The sequence below is a fragment of the Anguilla anguilla genome, chromosome 2, assembly GCF_013347855.1.
Source record: "Anguilla anguilla isolate fAngAng1 chromosome 2, fAngAng1.pri, whole genome shotgun sequence".
Lineage (NCBI taxonomy): Eukaryota > Metazoa > Chordata > Actinopteri > Anguilliformes > Anguillidae > Anguilla > Anguilla anguilla.
The window spans coordinates 66,736,214-66,758,147 of record NC_049202.1 but is presented as its reverse complement, the minus strand read 5'-3'; the positions used below and the strand labels follow the sequence as shown (position 1 = coordinate 66,758,147).

At 45.7% G+C, this 21,934-nt stretch overlaps 1 protein-coding gene across 1 annotated transcript; it reads left to right on the top strand.

Moving 5' to 3' along the window:
- The first annotated feature begins 1,527 nt into the window (after positions 1–1,527).
- Positions 1,528–3,250, top strand: LOC118221408 (forkhead box protein D2-like). The gene has a single exon (XM_035406456.1). It carries the CDS (start codon positions 2,022–2,024, stop codon positions 3,009–3,011), a length of 990 nt encoding a protein of 329 aa, XP_035262347.1. The 5' UTR covers positions 1,528–2,021; the 3' UTR covers positions 3,012–3,250.
- Positions 3,251–21,934: the final 18,684 nt, after the last annotated feature.

Sequence of the window (21,934 nt, the reverse complement as noted above, 5' to 3'; positions counted from 1 at the left end):
AGGTCTGTGTTTAGCCTATTAATCTTTTATTATTATTTTGAAACGCGGTTCGTTTATTTTCATCTGATTAGGTTATTTTATTAGTGCTATGTATCCTCATATATACAGTATCTGAAACAGGAATGCATCGTAAAGCGGATGGGCATCAAAGTATTTTTATTTTTTTTTATTTTTTTGACCATCGCTTTCTCGTTAGAGTTGATACCTCAGTCTAACAACAACGTGGGTGATCCCAGGCTCGTGTCTCTGCAAAAAAAAGTGTACCGAGCCGCAGCAGATAAAGACTTTTAACGTGTAGGCCTGGGCTACTGATAGCCTACTGGTAACAGTTGGAATTTACGAGCGGGCCCATGTACCGCCTTCATAAATTCGGGAAAATACAACAGGAGCAGGAACACTAAAATCCTCTTATTCAAGAACATTCTAAGAAGTTTGGGGGCGGGGGAAGGATGCGCTTTATATAAAATCCGCATGAGCCACGCCGTCTCTCGGGGAGCAGGATCACTCCGTAACAATTAGGCGGTCTGGCATGAACTTTTCAGCTATATTTACTCTGGTTTTATTTATAAACTATGAACAGAAATTAACGAAATATCTGTGTGAGGTAATGAAACTGTCACATTTAAAAAAAACAAAAAACAGGATTCTTTGAAATATTTAAAAAAGTATTTCATTATAAGTTGGTCGTTTATAAGCAGCTAGTACGGTAGAATAGTGTATTTTCATAGGATATAGACATTTTAAATCCACGCAAATTCTACATTAAATTGAATGCACATTTTTGTGGGAGCTGAGTTTTTTTTAAAATTCTGCGCTGTGTAGCCTATTTGACACAATGAAATTTAAAAATTAAAATATGAATTATTGCAAATATAATTTTAGATAGTCAAATGGATAAATTAAACCGATCGTTTTAAACAAAAGACAACATGTTACTTTTCCTCCGTTCTTAAAGACGTTGCATGGGCAATACACGGCATCTAGAGTATAGATGGCTACGGAAAATATTGAATGTGAATTGAATATTCAATAGTTAACATTTTCCCCGGAGGTTTGGGTCTTAAAATCACATTATGTATATATGATTAAAAACTGGCCGAACGAAATGTAATAATAAGGCTTATCTCAATGTTTCAAATATGTCTATTTTGCGAATACAGGAAGCGTAGACTAACCTACGCAAAATGTATAAACATACTTACAAAAATGTGTTTAGTCTAGGCTTAGCTGCGACAAAATGACAGTGTATCCGGTTGCGGTTACCATCTGATTGTATATCGACAGTAGTCGATATCACAACTGGCTTCAATGTCTAATTTCATCCCAGTACTGATCCAGTACTGGACCTATATAACTGCATGCGCGAGAGAAGCGAGATAATAACTAGTCTGAAATGTAAGCCATATGATGCTGTTAAGAGCAGAATGATTAAAAATAAGCAATGAATGGATCATTGTCATTATCACACAGTTTAAGGATAAACGAGACCACACTGTAAGGTGTGTTATTTTTGGACTGATTTGCCAGAACCTCTCAGGGAGGAGACGGTTTTGGCGTTCTTTACGCGAATTTGATTGGATAGTGGCTGCAGTGGGCTACTTCTAAGAAGCTGCGAACTGCACCATGACATCACAGTCACCTGATCCACTAGTTACAGTTACAACCAAAAACTTGGAGAGGTGCTGCATTTGGAGAACGTCGTCTTATTAGCTTTTTAAAGTTTTCCCCTCAACAAAACAAATCCATAAATAATCATAAAAATTGCTCAAGCTGTTTTTCTTCCTTCTTGGAATACTGCGTCTACGCTTCTTTGTAAGGATATAACGATACATTCCTAATGACTTTCGTGGCGCGTGGGGGAGCTTACATTCTTTGCGCAGCTGATTAATTTTTTTTATTTTTTTGTTTGTTTTGTGAATGGAAAGCGAAAAAGCGTGTAGCGTGTGACCCTCCGCGCGTTTCAGATCTGTGCCGCTTATCCTGCCAGTTGGCGCAGGTGGCATCGGATCTGTGTGTGGATTATGACTTTGGACACAGAACTAATGGAAGAGCCCGACATCGATGTGGTGGGAGATGTTAACAAGGACTCTAGAAAGGAAAACTTTCTAACTTCCCCGGCGTCGGGGAAATCAGGGCACGAAGTAAACGCATCCTCGTCTCCAAAACTACAGGACGTAGATAGAAATGGTAATAATACTCCGCAAAAATGCAGTCCTGCTGCAGGGAAGAGCGCTGCTTCCGTAAAGCCACCCTACTCCTACATTGCTCTAATAACAATGGCCATTCTCCAGAGCCCGAAGAAGCGCCTCACTCTCAGCGAGATATGCGACTTTATCAGCCACCGCTTCACCTACTATAGGGAGAAATTTCCCGCCTGGCAGAATTCCATCAGACACAACCTGTCTTTGAACGACTGCTTCATCAAAATGCCCCGAGAACCCGGTAACCCAGGGAAGGGAAATTACTGGACGTTGGACCCCATGTCGTCTGACATGTTTGAAAACGGCAGCTTTCTGCGGAGAAGGAAGCGTTTCAAACGGCAACACTTCAGATTTAGTGCGCTGAAGGAAGCTCCGCTCGAGCCTCGCGGGATGCCCAGCTTTACCTACGGTGCGTACGGCCTCGGGGCGACGTGCCTACCCCTTCCCGGATTGGAGTTATACCACATGGGCATTGACTATCGTTCAGGCTCACCCTGTGCGCCCACCATCCCACCTGTCAGCAGCATCCTGCCGGCGCTGTCAACCCTTTTCACCAGGACCCAGCATGCCGCCGTTAAGGCTTTTCTCCCGTCACAATCTCCAGGATACGATTCCCTCGGTACGACACGCTGCGCCGCCGTGGTCCCCGACTCCTCATTCTTGTCAACAACGGTGCTCCACCCGCTGGCGTCTCCACATCTCCTCAGTCTACAGCAGGAGCACCAGAAACTGCAGTCTCTGCAATTCAACTCCAGTCTGGCCAATAAAATCCTTGGCCTACAGCAACTGGGAAACGCCAACAACCAATAGTGTTGTTGAGCTTCAAGAATTAAACTTTGGCTCTTTATTTTGCATTTCAGGTAACAAGATTATTTCCTCAAATCAAAGACATTGTACAGACAGCTCCCCACCCCTATCCACCACAATTCATTTTGTTGTCAGTAGTTTAATTGTACATCTTTGCTAACCTAAAGCTTTTTTTATTATACATTTTTTTTACCAAAAATAAAAATTGATAAACATATTCATATTTGAAACGACGATTTTCTTACAGGGCTTGTTACGAAATAAAGAATTGAAACAAAACCGAGATAAAGCTCACGACCTGGGTAGCATCTGTATCAACCGATATGCTAGCGTGGAGGGAAAAATATAAGTTGAATTTATATTAACTTAGTGTATCAATATAAGTTAAATTGTGTCCCTTCACGCACATACCTTCACGGATATATATATTTCAAAATTATTGACTTAATTGTGGAAATATCTAGGTCACTCATTTTGTTTCATTTTCTTTGTTAATTTTAGTGACGTTATCAGAGTAAGAGTAGGCCTATGTCAATATCAATTAATTGATTAAAATATTTTAAAACGTAAAATGTATCCTCACTGATGTCAAGAAGTGTGACATTAAGTGCCGCATGGACAACATCCGGTTGTTTTATTACTGCTGCTGCTGCTAATAATAATAATAATAATAATAATAATAATAACAACAACAATAATAATATTGCTGTCCAAAACTGGGAATAACAAAAACTATTTGCGAGTGTAGGCATGCCATTTATTATTTCTGAGTGAAAGTATCAAGTACTATAACGGTTTATTTATTTATTTATTGAGGCTACGTTAACGACTCGATCACAACTTTTATGTACGGGAGTACATACCATATATTGTAATTGCAATTTGATTTTCACGTCCAGTTATATTTTCTTCACCTTTAAGGGCGTTTCTTATATTTATTTATAAAAAATTAAAATAAAAAACAAGAGAAATATGTCAATAATGTCAATCGATATCTGAGGCTTATACTAGCATTAAAATTGAAGAGATTGGCGCATTGGTACCCCTAAACAACGCATTTATTTTATATTAACTAACAGGGTTGGGGTCAGCTACAATGATGTCAACTGTCGGTGCTTACAGATACCATACACTAAAGGGAATTCAAAATTGGTACTGTGTTTAATTTTCAAACTGACTAGGAATGCGAAATCCCTTGTAAAACGGATCATTATTATTTTTTCCACACACCTTTCCACTCCAAAAATATGCATATCGGCTGTAACGTATTTAATGTAATCGACAAGACTGGTTACTAGTTACTATGAAGTATTTTGTGGTTTCAGTGCCTGGATGACCCAACAGCTCGTCTGTTAGGCCAAAAATAGTTCGTCCGACAGATTAATACTGACTGGGTTTTGAGATCCAGATTGTTCGACATTGTGAAGTATCTTCCTAAGCCCTCTATCAGCTCTACATTCTATTTTTTAAAAAAGATCCGAAAAGTTTATGAGGTGGCGGGCCAGGGGTTGTGTGTGTGTGTGTGTGTGTGTGTGTGCGTGCGTGGGTGTGTGCACAGTAAACTGTCCAGTGTTAATTCAACACTAACAGTGTTAAGCAATTGGTCCCAGTCTGGATTGTGGGACCAAATGTTGTCTGTTTGATTTGTCTGTTTTAAAATCCAATCCCCGCGCTGAGAAAAAGAATAGTCTGAGAGAAAATAATAAGCGAAAATTAGATTTAAGGTATTAATAGTTTCGCTTTAAAATTAAGGAATTAAATATCACTTTCCATCTGGAACCACTGATTCCACACCCGCTCGCCCAGGCCCCTTTTAGTTTGGGATCGATGCGCCTGCAGCCCAAGTTGTCTCAAGACTTCTGTAAAATGAAACATTTAAAACTGCCTTTAAAAACCTTTGAAAAGAACATGTTTATTTGATAATATAGATATTTTCAGGTAGGCTGAACGGTGAATCGTGGTAGCGTTGTCAGCTGTTTTGGGACGGAAGGTTTAAGGTCTGTATTTGAAAGTAAATATCTTTGACTTGACAAACTATTGAATTAAATTTTATTTACTGCTTTAAGGTTTTAAATTAGACCTAATCATTGCCGATTTTCTGTATATTTCCATTTCACTTGATAAAATAAATCGAATAGGCTGCATGTATTCCTCGGCAGCCTACTCAAGTCTAGTGAGACTTGACTCGCAGGAAAACTTTATTAATATCACGGCAGAGTGTTTTATTTATTTTTTATGTCTAATTATGTTAAACTGTACATGCAATCTACTTGGGTAGAGCTGTTTGTATTTGATTGATTACTGCTAAAATAATTTTTGATGGCGGTAACAGATATACAAAACCTTCTAACGACTGCTGGCAGTCTCTTTTTGGATTTTATCTATAAAATGGAAAGAAAGTAGATGAACTGATGATGAATTCTGTTTCAAGACAGAATTGTATTTCTTGGACCGTATTGGGGAAATTAACTCAGGGAAGTGGCCAGCTAGTCTATGTTTGATTTGGTAAGACAAATTTATTCTTGGCCTTTATTATTAAATTTATTTATATTAAAAATTACTTAACACAAATAACATGGGGTGAAATTTGGGGAAGTGCATTTTTTTGAAGTATCACTGCCAAAGCTGAAGCTTTCTTGAGTCTAGTAACTTTTCTTTTTTTTTTTTCGTGAGTAATATTTGAGGACACAATATAATGTAATACATTTGCACGCCTTATTGGATACAGCTGTGACATAAAAAATGTCTATCAGTCCTCCAGTTACGGCCACTGATAAGCACACGCTCTAGCGCGCGCTTTGCTGCGGCTGGTGCTGTGTTGTATGCGGTGTTTTGCGCCTCAGACAGGGGTGGAGTTTGCAGTTTGGGCTCGCGGCAGAGCCAGCGGCAGGGGAGGCATGGAGCCGCACGGAGCAGGTGGAGACTTTCACCTTTTAAACCGACGCTAAAATCGAATTAGAAGTGCAGCGCTGTGCAGAGGAAGCAACCTCTGCGCACACTACGTCAGGTCTGAACCTGTGTGGGGTCTGTATTGCTTTACGTCAGTGGTGTTGATTGGACAAGCTCTTCAGAATCATCTCCAGACACGTTGAACATTTTTCAGTGTATAATATGGAACTCTTATGTGTATTATTATCATTATTGTTGTTGTTGTTATATGTTTGGCCAGTTGTCCAGGGAAATTGATCACCTTTTTACATATTACCAATTAATACCGTTTTTTGCTAAAGAACGTCAAGTTTAAAATATTCCTCAGAGGTACAACAATGTCTCACCAGTATTTAAAACCCATAGCCTTCCAGCTATTTCAAGTTTTAATTCCCTTTCCACTATTTTATGCTGATACTGGAGTTTTTATACTTATATACATTTAAGAATCTGTGTGTTCTGAGCAGCACATATTTTCCAAAGAAATTGAGTGGGAAAGACTGGTGTCTCCTGAGAGTCAGGTGTAGATTCAATAACAGCACAATCAGCTGATCAGTGAACCAACCAATCAAAGTTTGAGTTTGTAGAGTTGGAGAACTTCTGTGTTTCTGCCCTGAAAAATGTGGAGTTCCCCCCCGCATTAAGAGGAGAGAGACCAATCACAGATGGAGAAAAGGATGAGAAGTAAATCCTTGCTGTAAATATAGGCTCCTGCACCTGACAAAACAGGAGCACAAGGAATGGAAAGATTTGTGTGTGTGTGTGCACGTGCATGCACGTGTGTACGTGTGTGTGTGTGTGTGTGTGTGTGTGCACGTGCATGCATGCATACGTGTGTGTGTATGCGTGTGCATGCGTGTGTGTGTGCGTGTGCGTGCGTGCGTGGGTGCATGTGTGTGTGTGCGTGCGTGTGTATGTGTGTGTGCGCGCGCGCATGCATGCATATGTGTGTGTGTGTGTATGCGCGTGCATGCGTGTGTGTGTGCGTGTGTGCGTGCGTGTATGTGTGTGTGCGTGTGTTTGTGTGTGTGTGTGCGTGTGTTTGTGCATGTGTGTGTGTGTGTGCGTGTGTGTGTGCGTGTGTGTGTGCGTTTGTGTGTGTGTGTGTGTGCATGTGTTTGTGAGTGTGTGTGTGTGTGTGTGCGTGTTTGAATGCACCCGAGAGTCACGGGTGTTCTGGAAACGTGCAGCGCAGTGCTGCCTGCAGCAGCTGTGGAGATCAGCTGTGTGTTATTTATGACGTGTCCTGTGCTCTGGCTCGTGTTGCCTTGTTTAACATCTCACCCCCCTCCCCCCCCCACTCCGCCTCCCCTCACAGAGTTTACCTTCTGCCCACTTCAGAGCTGCTCCTCCACATTCTCTACCTTTCACTAGTTTCCCACCCATTATCACAGACGCTGCTCCAAGGCACTCCTCTTATGCAACTCGTTTATGCTCTACATGTCATTTTAGTTTATTTTTTCCTGCTGTACATCTGGTAATATTTGCTTGGTCTTTGTTGTCTTTTGTCTGGTTTTTTTTTAACTTCCCCCATGCTAATTTATTTTTGTATTTTCACTATGGTATAAAGAAGTCAACGTCTTTAGTCATCAGTTACACTAAAGCAAACATACTTTTCAGGGAAAAAAGTAATGTTAATTGTTAATTCTTTATATAAATTTGCTGTATTTCAGTTTCAAGTTTGTAATAAGCCACATAGATAGGACAAATTGGTAAGCCATGGATTTGGTTTCCATTGATTCTTTAAATCCCCTTTTCTTATTCAATAGCCAGGACACTCCTACACAATTCAGAAGGTCCGTTGTTTTGGGCAAATAATCTTCGCCAAAATGTGTGTGTGTATGAGTGCATGTACGTGCACGTGTGTTAAAATGTAACCATTGACGAGCGACTCACATTTTGTCAGTGCTCAATTTCTGCAGATGTGATTTTTCTGACAAGATTTGAATTGATCAGTAACCAAACACGCTGACGCGCCATGCATTTGCAACGAGCTCTCACACAGGCTGTTTGAGCATAACGTGTTGTCAATTAGTACAATAATGAGCCCTGTTTAAAAAATCTGGTGTTTGTTTTTGTCTTTGCTTGCGTCATCCAAACATGTCTGCAGGGGCACGTGGGAAAAGAGAGCAAACAGACTAGAAAACGTGGAAACATAATTAGCAGAGCTCATCGGCAGGCGGAGAGCAATGTGAGGTGGCGCGTGCACTAGCGCGCGCTAGCGTTTGGTAGCGTTTGCTTGCATGTGGTAGTGTGCGTTTAGCCTGTGGTAGCATGTGGTAGCGTGTGCTAGCGTGTGCTAGCGTTTGGTAGCGTGTGCTTGCGTGTGGTAGTGTGCGTTTAGCCTGTGGTAGCCTGTGGTAGCGTGTGCTAGCATTTGGTAGCGTGTGCTTGCGTGTGGTAGTGTGTGTTTAGCCTGTGGTAGCCTGTGATAGCGTGTGCTAGCATTTGGTAGCGTGTGCTTGCGTGTGGTAGTGTCTGTTTAGCCTGTGGTAGCCTGTGATAGCGTGTGCTAGCGTTTGGTAGCGTGTGCTTGCGTGTGGTAGTGTGCGTTTAGCCTGTGGTAGCCTGTGGTAGCGTGTGCTAGCATTTGGTAGCGTGTGCTTGCGTGTGGTAGTGTGTGTTTAGCCTGTGGTAGCCTGTGATAGCGTGTGCTAGCGTGTGCTAGCATTTGGTAGCGTGTGCTTGCGTGTGGTAGTGTCTGTTTAGCCTGTGGTAGCCTGTGGTAGCCTGTGATAGCGTGTGCTAGCGTTTGGTAGCATGTGCTTGCGTGTGGTAGTGTGCGTTTAGCCTGTGGCAGTGTGTGCTAGTGTTTGGTAGCGTGTACTTGCGTGTGGTAGTGTCTGTTTAGCCTGTGGTAGCCTGTGATAGCGTGTGCTAGTGTTTGGTAGCGTGTGCTTGCATGTGGTAGTGTGTGTTTAGCCTGTGGTAGCCTGTGATAGCGTGTGCTAGCGTGTGCTAGCATTTGGTAGCGTGTGCTTGCGTGTGGTAGTGTGTGTTTAGCCTGTGGTAGCCTGTGCTAGCGTGTGCTAGCATTTGGTAGCGTGTGCTTGCGTGTGGTAGTGTGCGTTTAGCCTGTGGCAGTGTGTGCTAGCGTGTGGTAGCCTGTGCTAGCATGTGGTAGCCTGTGCTAGCGTGTGGTTGCGTTTGGTAGCGTGTGCTTGCATGTGGTAGTGTGTGTTTAGCCTGTGGTAGCCTGTGATAGCGTGCACTAGCGCGTGCTAGCGTTTGGTAGCGTTTGCTTGCGTGTGGTAGTGTGCGTTTAGCCTGTGGTAGCCTGTGGTAGCGTGTGCTAGCGTTTGGTAGCGTGTGCTTGCGTGTGGTAGTGTGTGTTTAGCCTGTGGTAGCCTGTGATAGCGTGTGCTAGCGTGTGCTAGCATTTGGTAGCGTGTGCTTGCGTGTGGTAGTGTGCGTTTAGCCTGTGGCAGCCTGTGATAGCGTGTGCTAGCGTGTGCTAGCATTTGGTAGCGTGTGCTTGCGTGTGGTAGTGTGCGTTTAGCCTGTGGCAGCGTGTGCTAGCGTGTGGTAGCCTGTGCTATCATGTGGTAGCCTGTGCTAGCGTGTGGTAGCGTGCGTCTAGCGTGTGTTTGCGCGTGGTAGCGCGTGGCAGTGTGCATTTAGCGTGTGCTAGTGCATGCTAGCTTGTGGAGTCGTCCAAACAACCCGTCGCTGCAGAGACTCAGATCACATAGGCCTCACCACTCACTAGCAGCTCACTTCCACACTCAGTCCGCTGGCTTTTACTTTTCCTGGCAGAGAAAGTTATTCAATTATAACCCTCCGCTCGGCTGGCGCAGCGGACGCCCCTCTGGCCCATTAAAACGTGCTGCTTCAGCGGGCCGCGTGCGAGTTTATGAGGGGGTCGTGCGACAGAGCGCGGCGTGTATTTGGAGAGGGGGACCCCCTCGGGGCCGGTCGATGACAGTGACGTACAGCAGGAAAGCCACCCAGGAGGAAAATGAGCTCACACTGCAGCCACGCGCACCCGGAGAGTGAGGAGAGCGAGGAGAGAAAGAGTTAGACCGAGAGACGGAGAGGGAGAAAGAGAGAGAGATGGAGAGAGAGATGAAGAGATGGGGAGTGAGGAGAGGAGGAGTAATACAGAGAGACGGAGAGGGAGAAAGAGAGAGAGATGGAGAGAGAGATGAATTGATGGGGAGTGAGGAGAGGAGGAGTAAGACTGAGAGACAGTGAGGGTGAGAGAGAGCGAGAGATGGATAGAATGAGAGAACAAACGAAAAGGCGTAAGACTGACTGTACGAGCGGGAAGGAGGAGGAGGAAGAAGGAGCGAGGGTATAAGTGCTTTGTGATGAAAGTGAAGAAGGGAGAATGAATTGAGGAGAGAGAAAGCGAAAGAGAGAAAAAGAGAGAGACGTTAAGGAAGCGAACGAGAGAATGTAAGTGAACGAGAGAACCCCCCCACCCCCCCACCCCCCGTTCTTAAGGCCCGGGAAAAACACATCTGTGTCAGTGATCTCATTTACTCAGCCACTGCAGTCTCCTTCTTCCCTGCAGCAAGTGTCCTCCCTTGTCTCGTTCTCCCTCATCCCACAAGTGTGGAGACAACGTGTTTCCAATCTCGTCGAAAGTTGGGAGACATTCTGAACAAAAACGAAATATACGAGTGCAGCTCCATTTCCTGCTGCTGTATTTGAGTTGGACGGCGTCGTGAGCTGGAGAGAAGGCTTACCCCCCTGGTCTTCTAAGAACAACAAACACGGCAGAATAGACACCATGACCCCTGCTTGAGTCACATGCTTCTGGAACCTCTGCATCTCAGTCAGCATGACTGCATTAACCACCCCTCGCACACACATTCCACACACACACACACACACACACACATACGACATGTACACACACACACGACAGACAGCCAGACACACACACATACACATATACGACATGCACACACATACAGCACACACACATACACACGTACAACACGTACACACACACACACTTCAGGTATTTGTCAGTCCAGGTAGAAATTGTTACCCAGTGCAATGGAAATTTAAGCAAAAGAAGATACATTTTTGACATTTCTTTTAGGGGAGTCGGAAGCCGTTGGTTTCACCCTGATCATGAACCAAAGGGAGAAGCGCGCCAAAACGCAGCAGGGCTTTGTTACTACCCAGAAACCATGCAACGCTCTACTGGGCTGCGTTCTGCGTTTGGATCCGATCGTCACTCCCTCCTCCCTGCCTTCAGCAGCGCTGCTTTATTCCTGAGACCGCGCCGTCCTCTCTGCTGCTGGCCTCCTCTTACACCCCACCTGGACTCACCTAGGAGGAGGAGGAGGAGGAGGAGGAGGAGCCCTCTGCAATAAGCGGGTGGGGCAGGGGGAGAGGGAGCCACCCAGGGGCGAACTACCCCCCCCCCTACTCGAAAGCTGGAAACCAAATGCGAGGCAGAAAACGCCAGATGCACTTTGAAGGAAGGAAGATGCGAGGACAGCTTGCAGGCAGTGCCGCAAGCTCTCTTCTCCAAACGTGTCAGGGTCAGTAATGGGAACCACGTTGTTTTGTGGGATAGAACCAGATTAACGGCAGTGACATTACCGAGGTCGACCCTCTCTGGTTTCTGCTTGTCATTTTTACAGTCTTTTCTTGTAGCGCCTTGGCTAACCCACAGGAAATCATGTTGAGTGTAACATTATAACGGCTCCCCGGGTAAGACCAATGCGGCAGTTACTTTAACGTCCGCCAGGCTCCCTTACGGAAATGCAGCGGGGGTTCTGGTTGCAGATTTCCACATATACGTCGAGAGGCGGGGGTCAAGTCCTTCGCGTCCAAGTCAATATATCCCCTTCTCTCCCCTCGACAGAAAAGAATTTGGAAATGGGAGTCTCGAAAGACGAAAGACTAACTGAAGGCTCCCCCGCAGCTGGACGGGGTTGTTTTTGGATGACGCCCCGTCGCCCCCGAACAGCGGCTCGGGAATCGGCCCCCTCCTTGATCGTGTGTGTGCGAGGACGCGATGCGCCGCGGGGCCACGCCAGATGCTGCCGTGTTTGAGCTCGCTCCCATCTGCGCTCGCCCTGGGTGTGCAGGCCACTTGTTTTTAAGCACAGAAGGTCACTTTCTCTCCCTTTTACTCTCTCTCTCTCTCTCTCTCTGTACATCTCACTCTCTTCCTCTCTGTCTCGCCCTCTGTACCTCTTCTTCTCTCTTCCTCTCTCTTCCTCTTTCTCTCTTTGTACCTCTCACGTTCTCTCTCTCCATGCCTCTCTTTCTCTCTCTCTCTACCGCTTTCTCTCTGTACTCCCCCCTCTCTCTCCCTCTCTCCCTCTCTCTCTCTTCTCTTTCTCTACCTCTCTCTCTGTGTACTCCCCCTCTCCCTCTCTCTCTCCCCCTCTCTTCTCTTTCTCTACCCTTCTCTCTCTGTACTCCCCTCTCTCTCTCTCTCTCTGTACTCCCCTCTCTCTCTCTCTCTCTGTACTCCCCTCTCTCTCTCTCTCTCTGTACTCCCCTCTCTCTCTCTCTCTCTCTATATCTCTCTCTTTCCCTCCCCACCTGGTGCCACGCTCCCCTGGCTCTCCCGGTTTTCCCTGCCACCCAAACTGTTTGTGAGCATGTTGTTTATCCCCGCCTGCTTTGGTGGTCCCTGATGCAAGCTATATTTTCCCCTCTGCACTTCTCTTTTTCTTTTTTTATAGCAAACTCAAAATTGTTCCTAATTCTCTGCTGCTAGAGGGGGTAATTTGTGGCTTTTTTGCCGAATATTGCAGGCTCCCTAATGTGAAAAATGTGCTCTGGGGATGGCTTTTTCCCCCTGTGATCCTGACAAGGGGAGGAAAGAACTCAGTCATTTCTTGACATAAGTATCAAAACATGAACCCGACTGTCAGAAGCACCTCATTTTAAATAGTAATGGTTTTAAAGCTGGGATGCAAATGAGGCTTGAAAATACTTTGTTTGCTAATGGTCTCTAATCTCGTGTACATGTAGTGTTTAACCAGAGTTTTGTCTTTAATTATCCCATTTATTACATCAGTGCATGCGTTTTTTTTTTCATTCTTTTAACAGCGAAAATATCCAGAAAATCCATGGTGAAATAAGAAATCTAGTTGGGGGGGGGCAATATAATTTTGAATAAAAAAGAATGACTTCATTTGATAGAAGACTGTTGCACACGTGCATATCAGCTGATTCGGTTGACTGACCATACTACCCAATGTTGAATAAAACCTCGTTGTGAGGCTGTGTACACTACTGCATTGTTCAAAGTGTCGTACAGCCCCCGCGTCCAAACACAGGCCGCAACAATCTGTACTTACGGGAAATGACTGAGCGCTGTGGGACCATCTGCAGTACCGTTCCCAAACACACCAAGCAAGGCGGCGGAAACGAAAGGCGCCGACACAGTACTCATAATCGAGTGAAGCTGAAAGGGTTTGTTCTGTGAGGAGGATGTGCGAGGGCTAGTACTCAAATCGAGTGAAGCTGAAAGGGTTTGTTCTGTGAGGAGGATGTGCGAGCACTAGTACTCAAATTGAATGAAGCTGAAAGGGTTTGCTCTGTGAGGAGGATGTGCGAGCCCTAGTACTCAAATCGAGTGAAGCTGAAAGGGTTTGTTCTGTGAGGAGGATGTGCGAGCACTAGTACTCAAATTGAATGAAGCTGAAAGGGTTTGCTCTGTGAGGAGGATGTGCGAGCCCTAGTACTCAAATCGAGTGAAGCTGAAAGGGTTTGCTCTGTGAGGAGGATGTGCGAGGGCTAGTACTCAAATCGAGTGAAGCTGAAAGGGTTTGTTCTGTGAGGAGGATGTGCGAGCACTAGTACTCAAATTGAGTGAGCTGAAAGGGTTTGTTCTGTGAGGAGGATGTGCGAGGGCTAGTACTCATAATCGAGTGAAGCTGAAAGGGTTTGTTCTGTGAGGAGGATGTGCGAACGCTAGTACTCAAATCGAGTGAAGCTGAAAGGGTTTGTTCTGTGGGGAGGATGTGCGAGGGCTCGGCTGGGGCCGCACCACACGCTCCTCAGCAGGCAGACATGTTGCAGTCTGTTTCCTACCTGTTGTGCTTGGCACGGCCTGGTTCATTCTGAGCCCAGACCTGGAGCTTCACTTTAATTCTAAAAAATGCAGAGCGGGCTCTATCCCATTCCACTGCAGTAACCACCCCCCACCACTACCACCTCCTCCCCACCCCAAAACAGCTGAAGGATTTTATAAAACCCCATTTGTTGTTTTTGCTTTCACAGCAGCCAGCCAGGTTTAAAAACCTATAAAGTGCCGCACCAAGGGCAAAATAGAGGATTGGAAACAAAATGGGAACCTGGTTGCAGAACAGAACAGAGCATCTAAAGGAGAGGGGGACTGAAAGATGTAAGGAACAGCTTGAGAAAGCTTGAAGAGCATTGTGTATGTGTGTGTGTGTGTGTGTGTGTGTGTGTGTGTGTATGTGGGTATGTGATAGAGTGAAAGTGGCCATCGAGATAGAATGAGCCAAACAAATAAACCAGAGCTGGATACAGGACCAAGGCAGACGCTGGGCTGCTTGCAGTGCTGTCTTAAGTTATTTTATTGATAGTAACACCAGGGTACATTCTCTACAGGAATACACCAAGACACATTCTCTACAGGAATACACCAAGACACATTCTCTACAGGAATACACCAAGACACATTCTCTACAGGAATACACCAAGACACATTCTCTACAGGAATACACCAAGACACATTCTCTACAGGAATACACCAAGACACATTCTCTTCAGGAATACACTAAGGCATATTCTCTTCAGGAATACACTAAGGCACATTCTCTTCAGGAATACACCAAGGTACATTCTCTTCAGGAATACACCAAGGTACATTCTCTACAGGAATACACCAAGGTACATTCTCTTCAGGAATACACCAAGGTACATTCTCTACAGGAATACACCAAGACACATTCTCTTCAGGAATACACCAAGGTACATTCTCTACAGGAATACACCAAGACACATTCTCTTCAGGAATACACCAAGACACATTCTCTTCAGGAATACACCAAGACACATTCTCTTCAGGAATACACCAAGACACATTCTCTACAGGAATACACCAATACACATTCTCTTCAGGAATACACCAAGACACATTCTCTTCAGGAATACACCAAGACACATTCTCTACAGGAATACACCAAGACACATTCTCTTCAGGAATACACCAAGACACATTCTCTACAGGAATACACTAAGATACATTCTCTTCAGGAATACACTAAGATACATTCTCTGCAGCAGTGGTCCTCAAATATGTTCCAAGGTAGTCGCAGGGTGGGCTGGTTTTCATTTTTCGCACTTAATTGATAAACGAAAGCAGTTGAATATGCGGTTGACTCGCCTCGCCTGGTTTCTTTGGCCTGGACTGGCTGCAATATTTAAAAGTGAAAACAAAAACTGAAAGACCTTGCGATTTGATTTGAGGACCGCCCTTGTAAATAAGATGAGGAACTGTTCTGCCAATTACACTCAAATAGGTCTTTGCCATGGCCAACAGCTGGAGTGCCCTCAGCAAAGGCCACTTTGCTTCCACTAGACAAACATTTCCTGGCATCTGATCAAAAACTGCTCCGTGCAGAACATGTACAGGATTCTGTACCCTGTGGCCCTCAGGAGAGGCCTGCCGAATTGACTGTATGTTTGCCCACGACGTTCCCAACGTAACCCCGAGTGTGACCTTGCAACGGGTCGCGGGGCATAAGTGATATACTTTATTTACCCAAGTGGCCACAGAAGGGCCGTTGGGAGAATGCACACGCCATGTCATGAAGAGAGAGGAGGAGGCGGGGGGGGGGGCGTAAATAACGCTGTGCACCAGAGGGGAGCTCATATCTTTCACGGTCCTGCCCCCTCCCCCTTCTCCCTCCCACAGGGTCACCCCCGGCGCCCACCGGGGGAAACCTGGATAGTGACGGGGCGGAGATGCTGGATGCCCCGCCTCCTCCACATCGGCGGGATCGGGGGCAGGTTGCGCTACTCGCCCTTCTATCGCTGCCTTCTTTCTTTCTTTCTTTCAGCTTTTCTCTCTTTCTTTCTTTCTTTCTTTCTGCTTTTCTTTCTCTCTGTGTCCCTGCGTTCCTTCCCCTGTTTCTCCTCACCGCAGAGGGAAGCAGGCCTGCTTTCTGAATCCGCTCTCGGCGATCCTTTATTTTGGCGGCCGCCGTGCCCTTCCCCCCCCCGAGCTCCATAAAAGCCTGACATCGTTCTGTTTTCTCTGCTCGTTTTCAGATGAGCTGGAGCTCATAAAAATGTTCAGAGGGCCAGCGGAGGTCTCCGGCACTGTGGAAGGGGATGTGGCGATGGTGTGTGAGTGTGTGTGCGTGTGTGTGTGTAAGTGCGTGTGTGTGCGTGTGTGAGTGTGTGTGCATGTGTGGGTGTGCGTGTGTGTGTGTGTGTGTGAGTGTGTGTGCATGTGTGGGTGCGTGTGTGGGTGTGTGAGTGTGTGTGTGCGAGTGTGCGTGCATGTGTGTGTGTGCGTGTGTGTGTCTCTGTGGGTGTGTGTGTGTGTGTGCGTGTGTGGGTGTGTGAGTGTGTGTGTGCGTGTGTGCGTGCATGTGTGTGTGTGCGTGTGTGTGTCTCTGTGGGTGTGTGTGCGTGTGTGTGGGTGTGTGAGTGTGAGTGTGTGTGTGTGGGGGGGGGGGGGGGCAGCTTGTGGAAGGAAAATATGGAGTTATATGCAGTACATCTCGGGAGCATTTGATCCCCGCATTGCACCACTGTACAAGAGGGACTTTTTCCAGAAATGTCCTCCCCCTGTGCTGTGTTTTCAGTTCTGCATTCGGTGCTCGTAAAAGTCCAGCCTGACAGGTGCTGGAGACCCAGAGCAGGAATGCGAAAGGAGGATGAAAAACTATTGCTGTGTTTTTGCTGTCGATGCCACTGCGGAGGATTTATTTTAACAGATGTGAAGACTCAACGCAAACGTGACCTTAAAACCCATTAGGCTGTTCTGTGTTTGGAGTGGTTCCACCTAACCCCCCCCTCCCCAACCGGCCTCTCCAACCCCCCTCCCTTGTGACAATTACATCTGATTAAAGAATGACCAGCTGGAAAGACGGACCAAAGCCTTACAGTAAAAATCTATCAGGGGATGTTCCCTAATTCAGTCGTTGTGGCTCACATACGGGAGCCCACGCTTGCTTACTTTACCAGCGAGTGCACTACGGGCGAATCGGGGCGTTCTCCAGGGTCATCGCCGCGACGTCCACGTGGAGCCGTGAGGAAGGGGGAAGCGGAGAGAGCGCCGCGGCGTGCGGGTGAGTTATGGAGAGCCCTGAGAGGAGGACAGGCGCGGGGCGGGGGGAACGAGGGGCGGAGGGGGAGAGACGGGAGTTTGGGACGGTTGGCGGGGAGGCTGAGAGGAGACCCGGAGTGAGAGAAGGGAGCCGTGATAATTTATTCGCCGCTAATTGGAAACAGCGCGCGCGGCGCACCTGAAGCGCAGTCCGGGCCTCTGCAGAGCAGGGGGGAGGGGAGGGGGGGGCAGGCGCAGGGCGGGCGAGGCGACGTGGGAGGGGAGGGTGCGGGGGTCAGTGTCAATGCCGTCTTTGTTATTTGGGAAGGCCGCGTGCTCCCCCGGCCCCATGGGTCCTGCTCTGCAGATGGGATGGGATTGGGTTTTTCTGAGATTTCGAGGGTCATGTTGACAATCCCACACACCAGGCCAGACGTGGGGACCACCCTGGCAGTCCCTCTGACTGTCACTCTCTCTCTTTCTCTCTCTCTCTTTTCCTCCTTCTATTTCTCTCCCTTATACTGTGTTTTCTCATTTTGTGTTCTCTCATTCTGTCTCTCTTTCTCTTGCTATTTTTCAATCTTTCTCTCCCTCTATTTCTTTCTTTTACTCTTGTTCTGTCTTATTTTGCATAAGAGCGTCTGCTAAATGCCTGTAATGCTAATATGCGATGGACACTCAGATTTGAGAGGGAGCCCTGTTCGCAGAGCAGCTAGCGTAGCCTCGGCACATCAGTTCACAGTGAGGGTCCACTGGGGTCGCTGTGCGGAAGTCCATGGGCGACGACTTGGAAGAGTGTCAGGGAGAGAGACTGAAAGCCCTGTGGAGATTTAAGAAAAGGGCCGTTGTGCGCATATTGTCTTCATTTCCAGCCATTCGGGGGCCCTGTTCACAGACTATTTTAAAGGTCACCCTCATATCAACAGAGGCTTAAGACTACAGGAAGAGAGGGCATGTTTGTTCCAACTACAATAATACTGAACTGATATTGTTATCATCCCTGTCATTACCATTGTTGTTATCAACCATTTTTTTATGATTAACTTGCTGTGGTTGTTTGTTTTGGCTTATTTCTTTATCTCGGAGCACCTCAGCCACACCCCCCCCCCCCCCAAACCCTAAATAAATAAATAAATAAATAAATAAATAAATAAATAAAATGTGCTAGTGAGCAAATGTACTAACAATGGAGATAATAGACTTCATATCCAATCTTTTCTAAATAGGATCCAGAATGGTCTGCATGAGGCGTCCAGCTCTGTAATCCTACTCTGGATGTTAAAAGACGGAACATACAGGCCTGAGCAAAGTAGTAAGCTGTCAGCATTCAAACAAAGCCAGGCTTCACTTAATAAACCGCCAATATAATGAGAGAAATATATAAATAAATGTGCAGAAAACCCCAAATTCCATGAAAAACAAAAACACAACCCCGACTGAAAGACAAAAGCCAGACATATGGAGGCCAGATTTATCGCAGATTTTTTGATCGCACATATATAAGCTTTTTTTTTTTGAGGGAATGCGTTTCGCAAAGATTACAGTGCGGAGTGGGTTCTTTCATTTCACTCTGAAGGCCTAGTGTTTTTTAATTATTTTGCTTGCTTCGGGATGTTTGGGCGAGAGTGCTTTCTTTCATCGGGCTTCAAGTGACATGACTGGCAGCCGGGCAGCTGTTCCGCCGGTGCGTCCGTTTGCGATTCATAATCCGACGCACATTTATTTCCATTTCAGAGGTCGACTGACAACTCCCGTGTCTCCCTTTGTGTTTTTCTAACGTTTCCATCTATTTATAGCGAGACGTTCCAAGCGTTTGTACTTCACGGCGTCCGAGATCCACGTCCCTCTCTATTTGTCTCGCGTTGTACACATAGTCAGCCGCAGAAACCATGAATCATTCGAACTCTGTTGCGCAATACTTCTAAGCCTCTCCCCGCCTTCAACGTCTCCGTCCCTTCTGTACCAGACCAGAGATTTGCGCGTGGTTCTGCCTGTACATGTGTTCATATTAAAACATTTCCGTCTGCTTTGTTTAGTCCTGCTTCCTTTTCATCCCTCATTTCACTGTTTTGTTCACGTCCTCCCATTTGTCTCACGAGGTTGCTCACATTTGATCCACAGCACCCTCGTTTTCCTCTCACCGCCATTTTAACCGCTGTGCTCCAGCCTCTCCTCTCCTTTCACCATTCCGCACTGTGTGTTTTGTCAATCTGTGCTCTACATTGCCTCCCTGTATGAATTTAAATTAGTATTTTTAACATGATTTTTGGCTTGATATGCGCCGAACATTTTTGAAAATTATTGATGTAGGATTCTATTAATTATAACTATCAGAGATGTTATAAACCAGTTGATGATGATGATGATAACAACAATAATAATAAGAATAATAATAATAGCTTTTGAAGTGCACATTAAATTTCTACTTTCATGTCTTTTTCTGGGCTTGGCAATGTGCTTGGCCACACACACTGAATGTAGTAACTGTAATCCGTCAGTAGGTTCTGTATTATGAGGTATGGCCAAATTTGTTCATTTTATGATGTGATGTTTTATGATGTGATGTAGTTCATGTCATTGCCCTTGAAGCTACTTATGGAACAGTGCGGTAATAAGGAGATGACTGTGCTTACTGGAGCATTGGTAGCCTGTTTTTTTGCACTTGTATTTTCATTTCTGTTGGACGATCTCATGTTGGTACTGCTGCCATGTGTCGGGTGGCGTTGAAGGTCGGTGTAAAAGTGCAGGCGCCACAGCTGCATCTGACCTTTATCTTTACCATTTAGGGCTCGCCTTCAAAAATCACGCTTTCAAAAGAACCGCAGAGCAAATCCGATGCTTTTTTGGCTCAGAGCAGACGACGGTCGCCTTTCATTTCGAGCTCAGATTGGAGGCCATTTGGGTGTGTATCCGGCCCGGGCCTCCGTCTTGTTTTTGGGTCCCTGTTTCCACTGTGGGGGAGCTGGCTGGTCCATGGACAGTGAGATGCAATGAGCCGCTGCTGCCCGCAGTCTGCCGTTACCGGAAAATCCTGTCACTCCCTGTCCATCGTCAGCTCAAGGTTATGCACGTACTGTATGTGTGCGTGTTTTCTATTAAGAAGCGGTACGGGGAAAATGTGTCTTATCGTAAGCTGTGATGCGTGTCGGAAATTCTAGTTTATTATCTAATGGAATTCAAATGTTCCTCTTGCTGGTGCTGTGAAGCCGTCTGTAGTTCCGATATCCTGTCATGGTCCAGTTCACTTTAGCACTCGCTAAATCACTGACATAAGTGTCTGTAATCTCACACTCAGTGTTCGGTTTCGCTCGCTGCGTTATCAGTAAAAGGTGCCGGACTGAGGCTGGATTACTTCAGACTGCAGTGTTGCACGGGACACACAGGATGCAGAGAGCTGAGCCTTCTGTGAACCCGGAGCCACACCCTGCACCTGCCCACTTCCTACTGGATTCACAGGCTGGAGTCAGATGCTGACCTACTCAGAGCAGCAAAGTCCAGGGGTCGGAAAAGTAAGCCAAATGTTTCTTCCACCCATCAATTTAGCCAGCTGTTTTTACTGATTAGTTCCACCTCCTCGCTGAAGAACTGTGCTAGGTGAAGAACTTGTGATTAGCAAGTCCAGGTGATGGGAACAAAAGCATGGGGACTTGTACTATCCGTACCTGGATTTTAAACCTCTGGACCTATTCTGCATCCTAGCTGCAGTTGCACATTACGTTCAAAGGTATATATATTTTGGCTCTGAATTTTTTTTGCAGTTTTACTGTTACACAGTTCTGGAGCATGATATGTTAATAATTACTAAATAAGTGTTTAGTAATCATTATAATAATAAAAATTAATAATAAAACCTCTTCAGTAACACTTTACTTTGAGTATCCAATGTCAACAACTTATTATCCCCCTGAATATCAGTTGAGTGTCAATTTCAAGACGATTTCATGCCAGGTGATGCTCCACAGACTCTTGTAAAGAAACACCTTATTGAGACTCTAAGTATTACCTGAGTGTTCGCTGTATCTAAACTCTCTCTCCACTATGCGAGCAGACAATCTACTGCATATAAATGGCCTGTCTGCAGACACGTCAAATAACGTTCACAGTTTCAACAACAGTCATCTACATATGATATGACTCTCAACATGTTGCCATTTACCACATTTCATTCTCATCATGTGACATCATCAAAATGTCTGGTGGCAAAGTGAAGAGTCATTTATTGATTGTCAACAAGATATATGTAGACCATCAGCAGTGTCTCAATGAGTGATTCCTTTAAATTGACACAGAACAGATATTCAGTTGATATCAAGCACAGAATAATGTATTACCACTTTGTCCTTACCCCATGGAATGGCAGTCATGAGACTAGAAAATTATAGAAGAGTAAACAAATGAAAGTCTTGATATGTAGAATTACGCGTAAAGCCCGTTTGTCTAAAGTCAGATGGCAAGATCAGGCCCTAAGTGTATGAAACCAAGACAGAAACTGGGGCCAGGTTTTTGATAATGGAGAGCCAGCTCTCAGCACCTGACACACACACACACACACACACACACATATTACTCGCCACCCAACGTGGGCATAGAACAAACTAGTAATTGGACCAAATCATAAGTTTTTAATCCAGACCCAAATATAGAGAGTGTGTCCAGTTCCCAGATTCTGAAAACTGTACCGTGTAACGGAGTGTTTATTTGGGAGAGTGAGTGTGGTTACACTCACAGTGTTGGGTTCATGGGGAATGGTTTGATGAAGAGTCTGTGT

Coding starts and splice junctions, on each gene's coding strand:
- LOC118221408 (XM_035406456.1), top strand. CDS start 2,022: ATGACTTTGGACACAGAACTAATGGAAGAGCCCGACATCGATGTGGTG.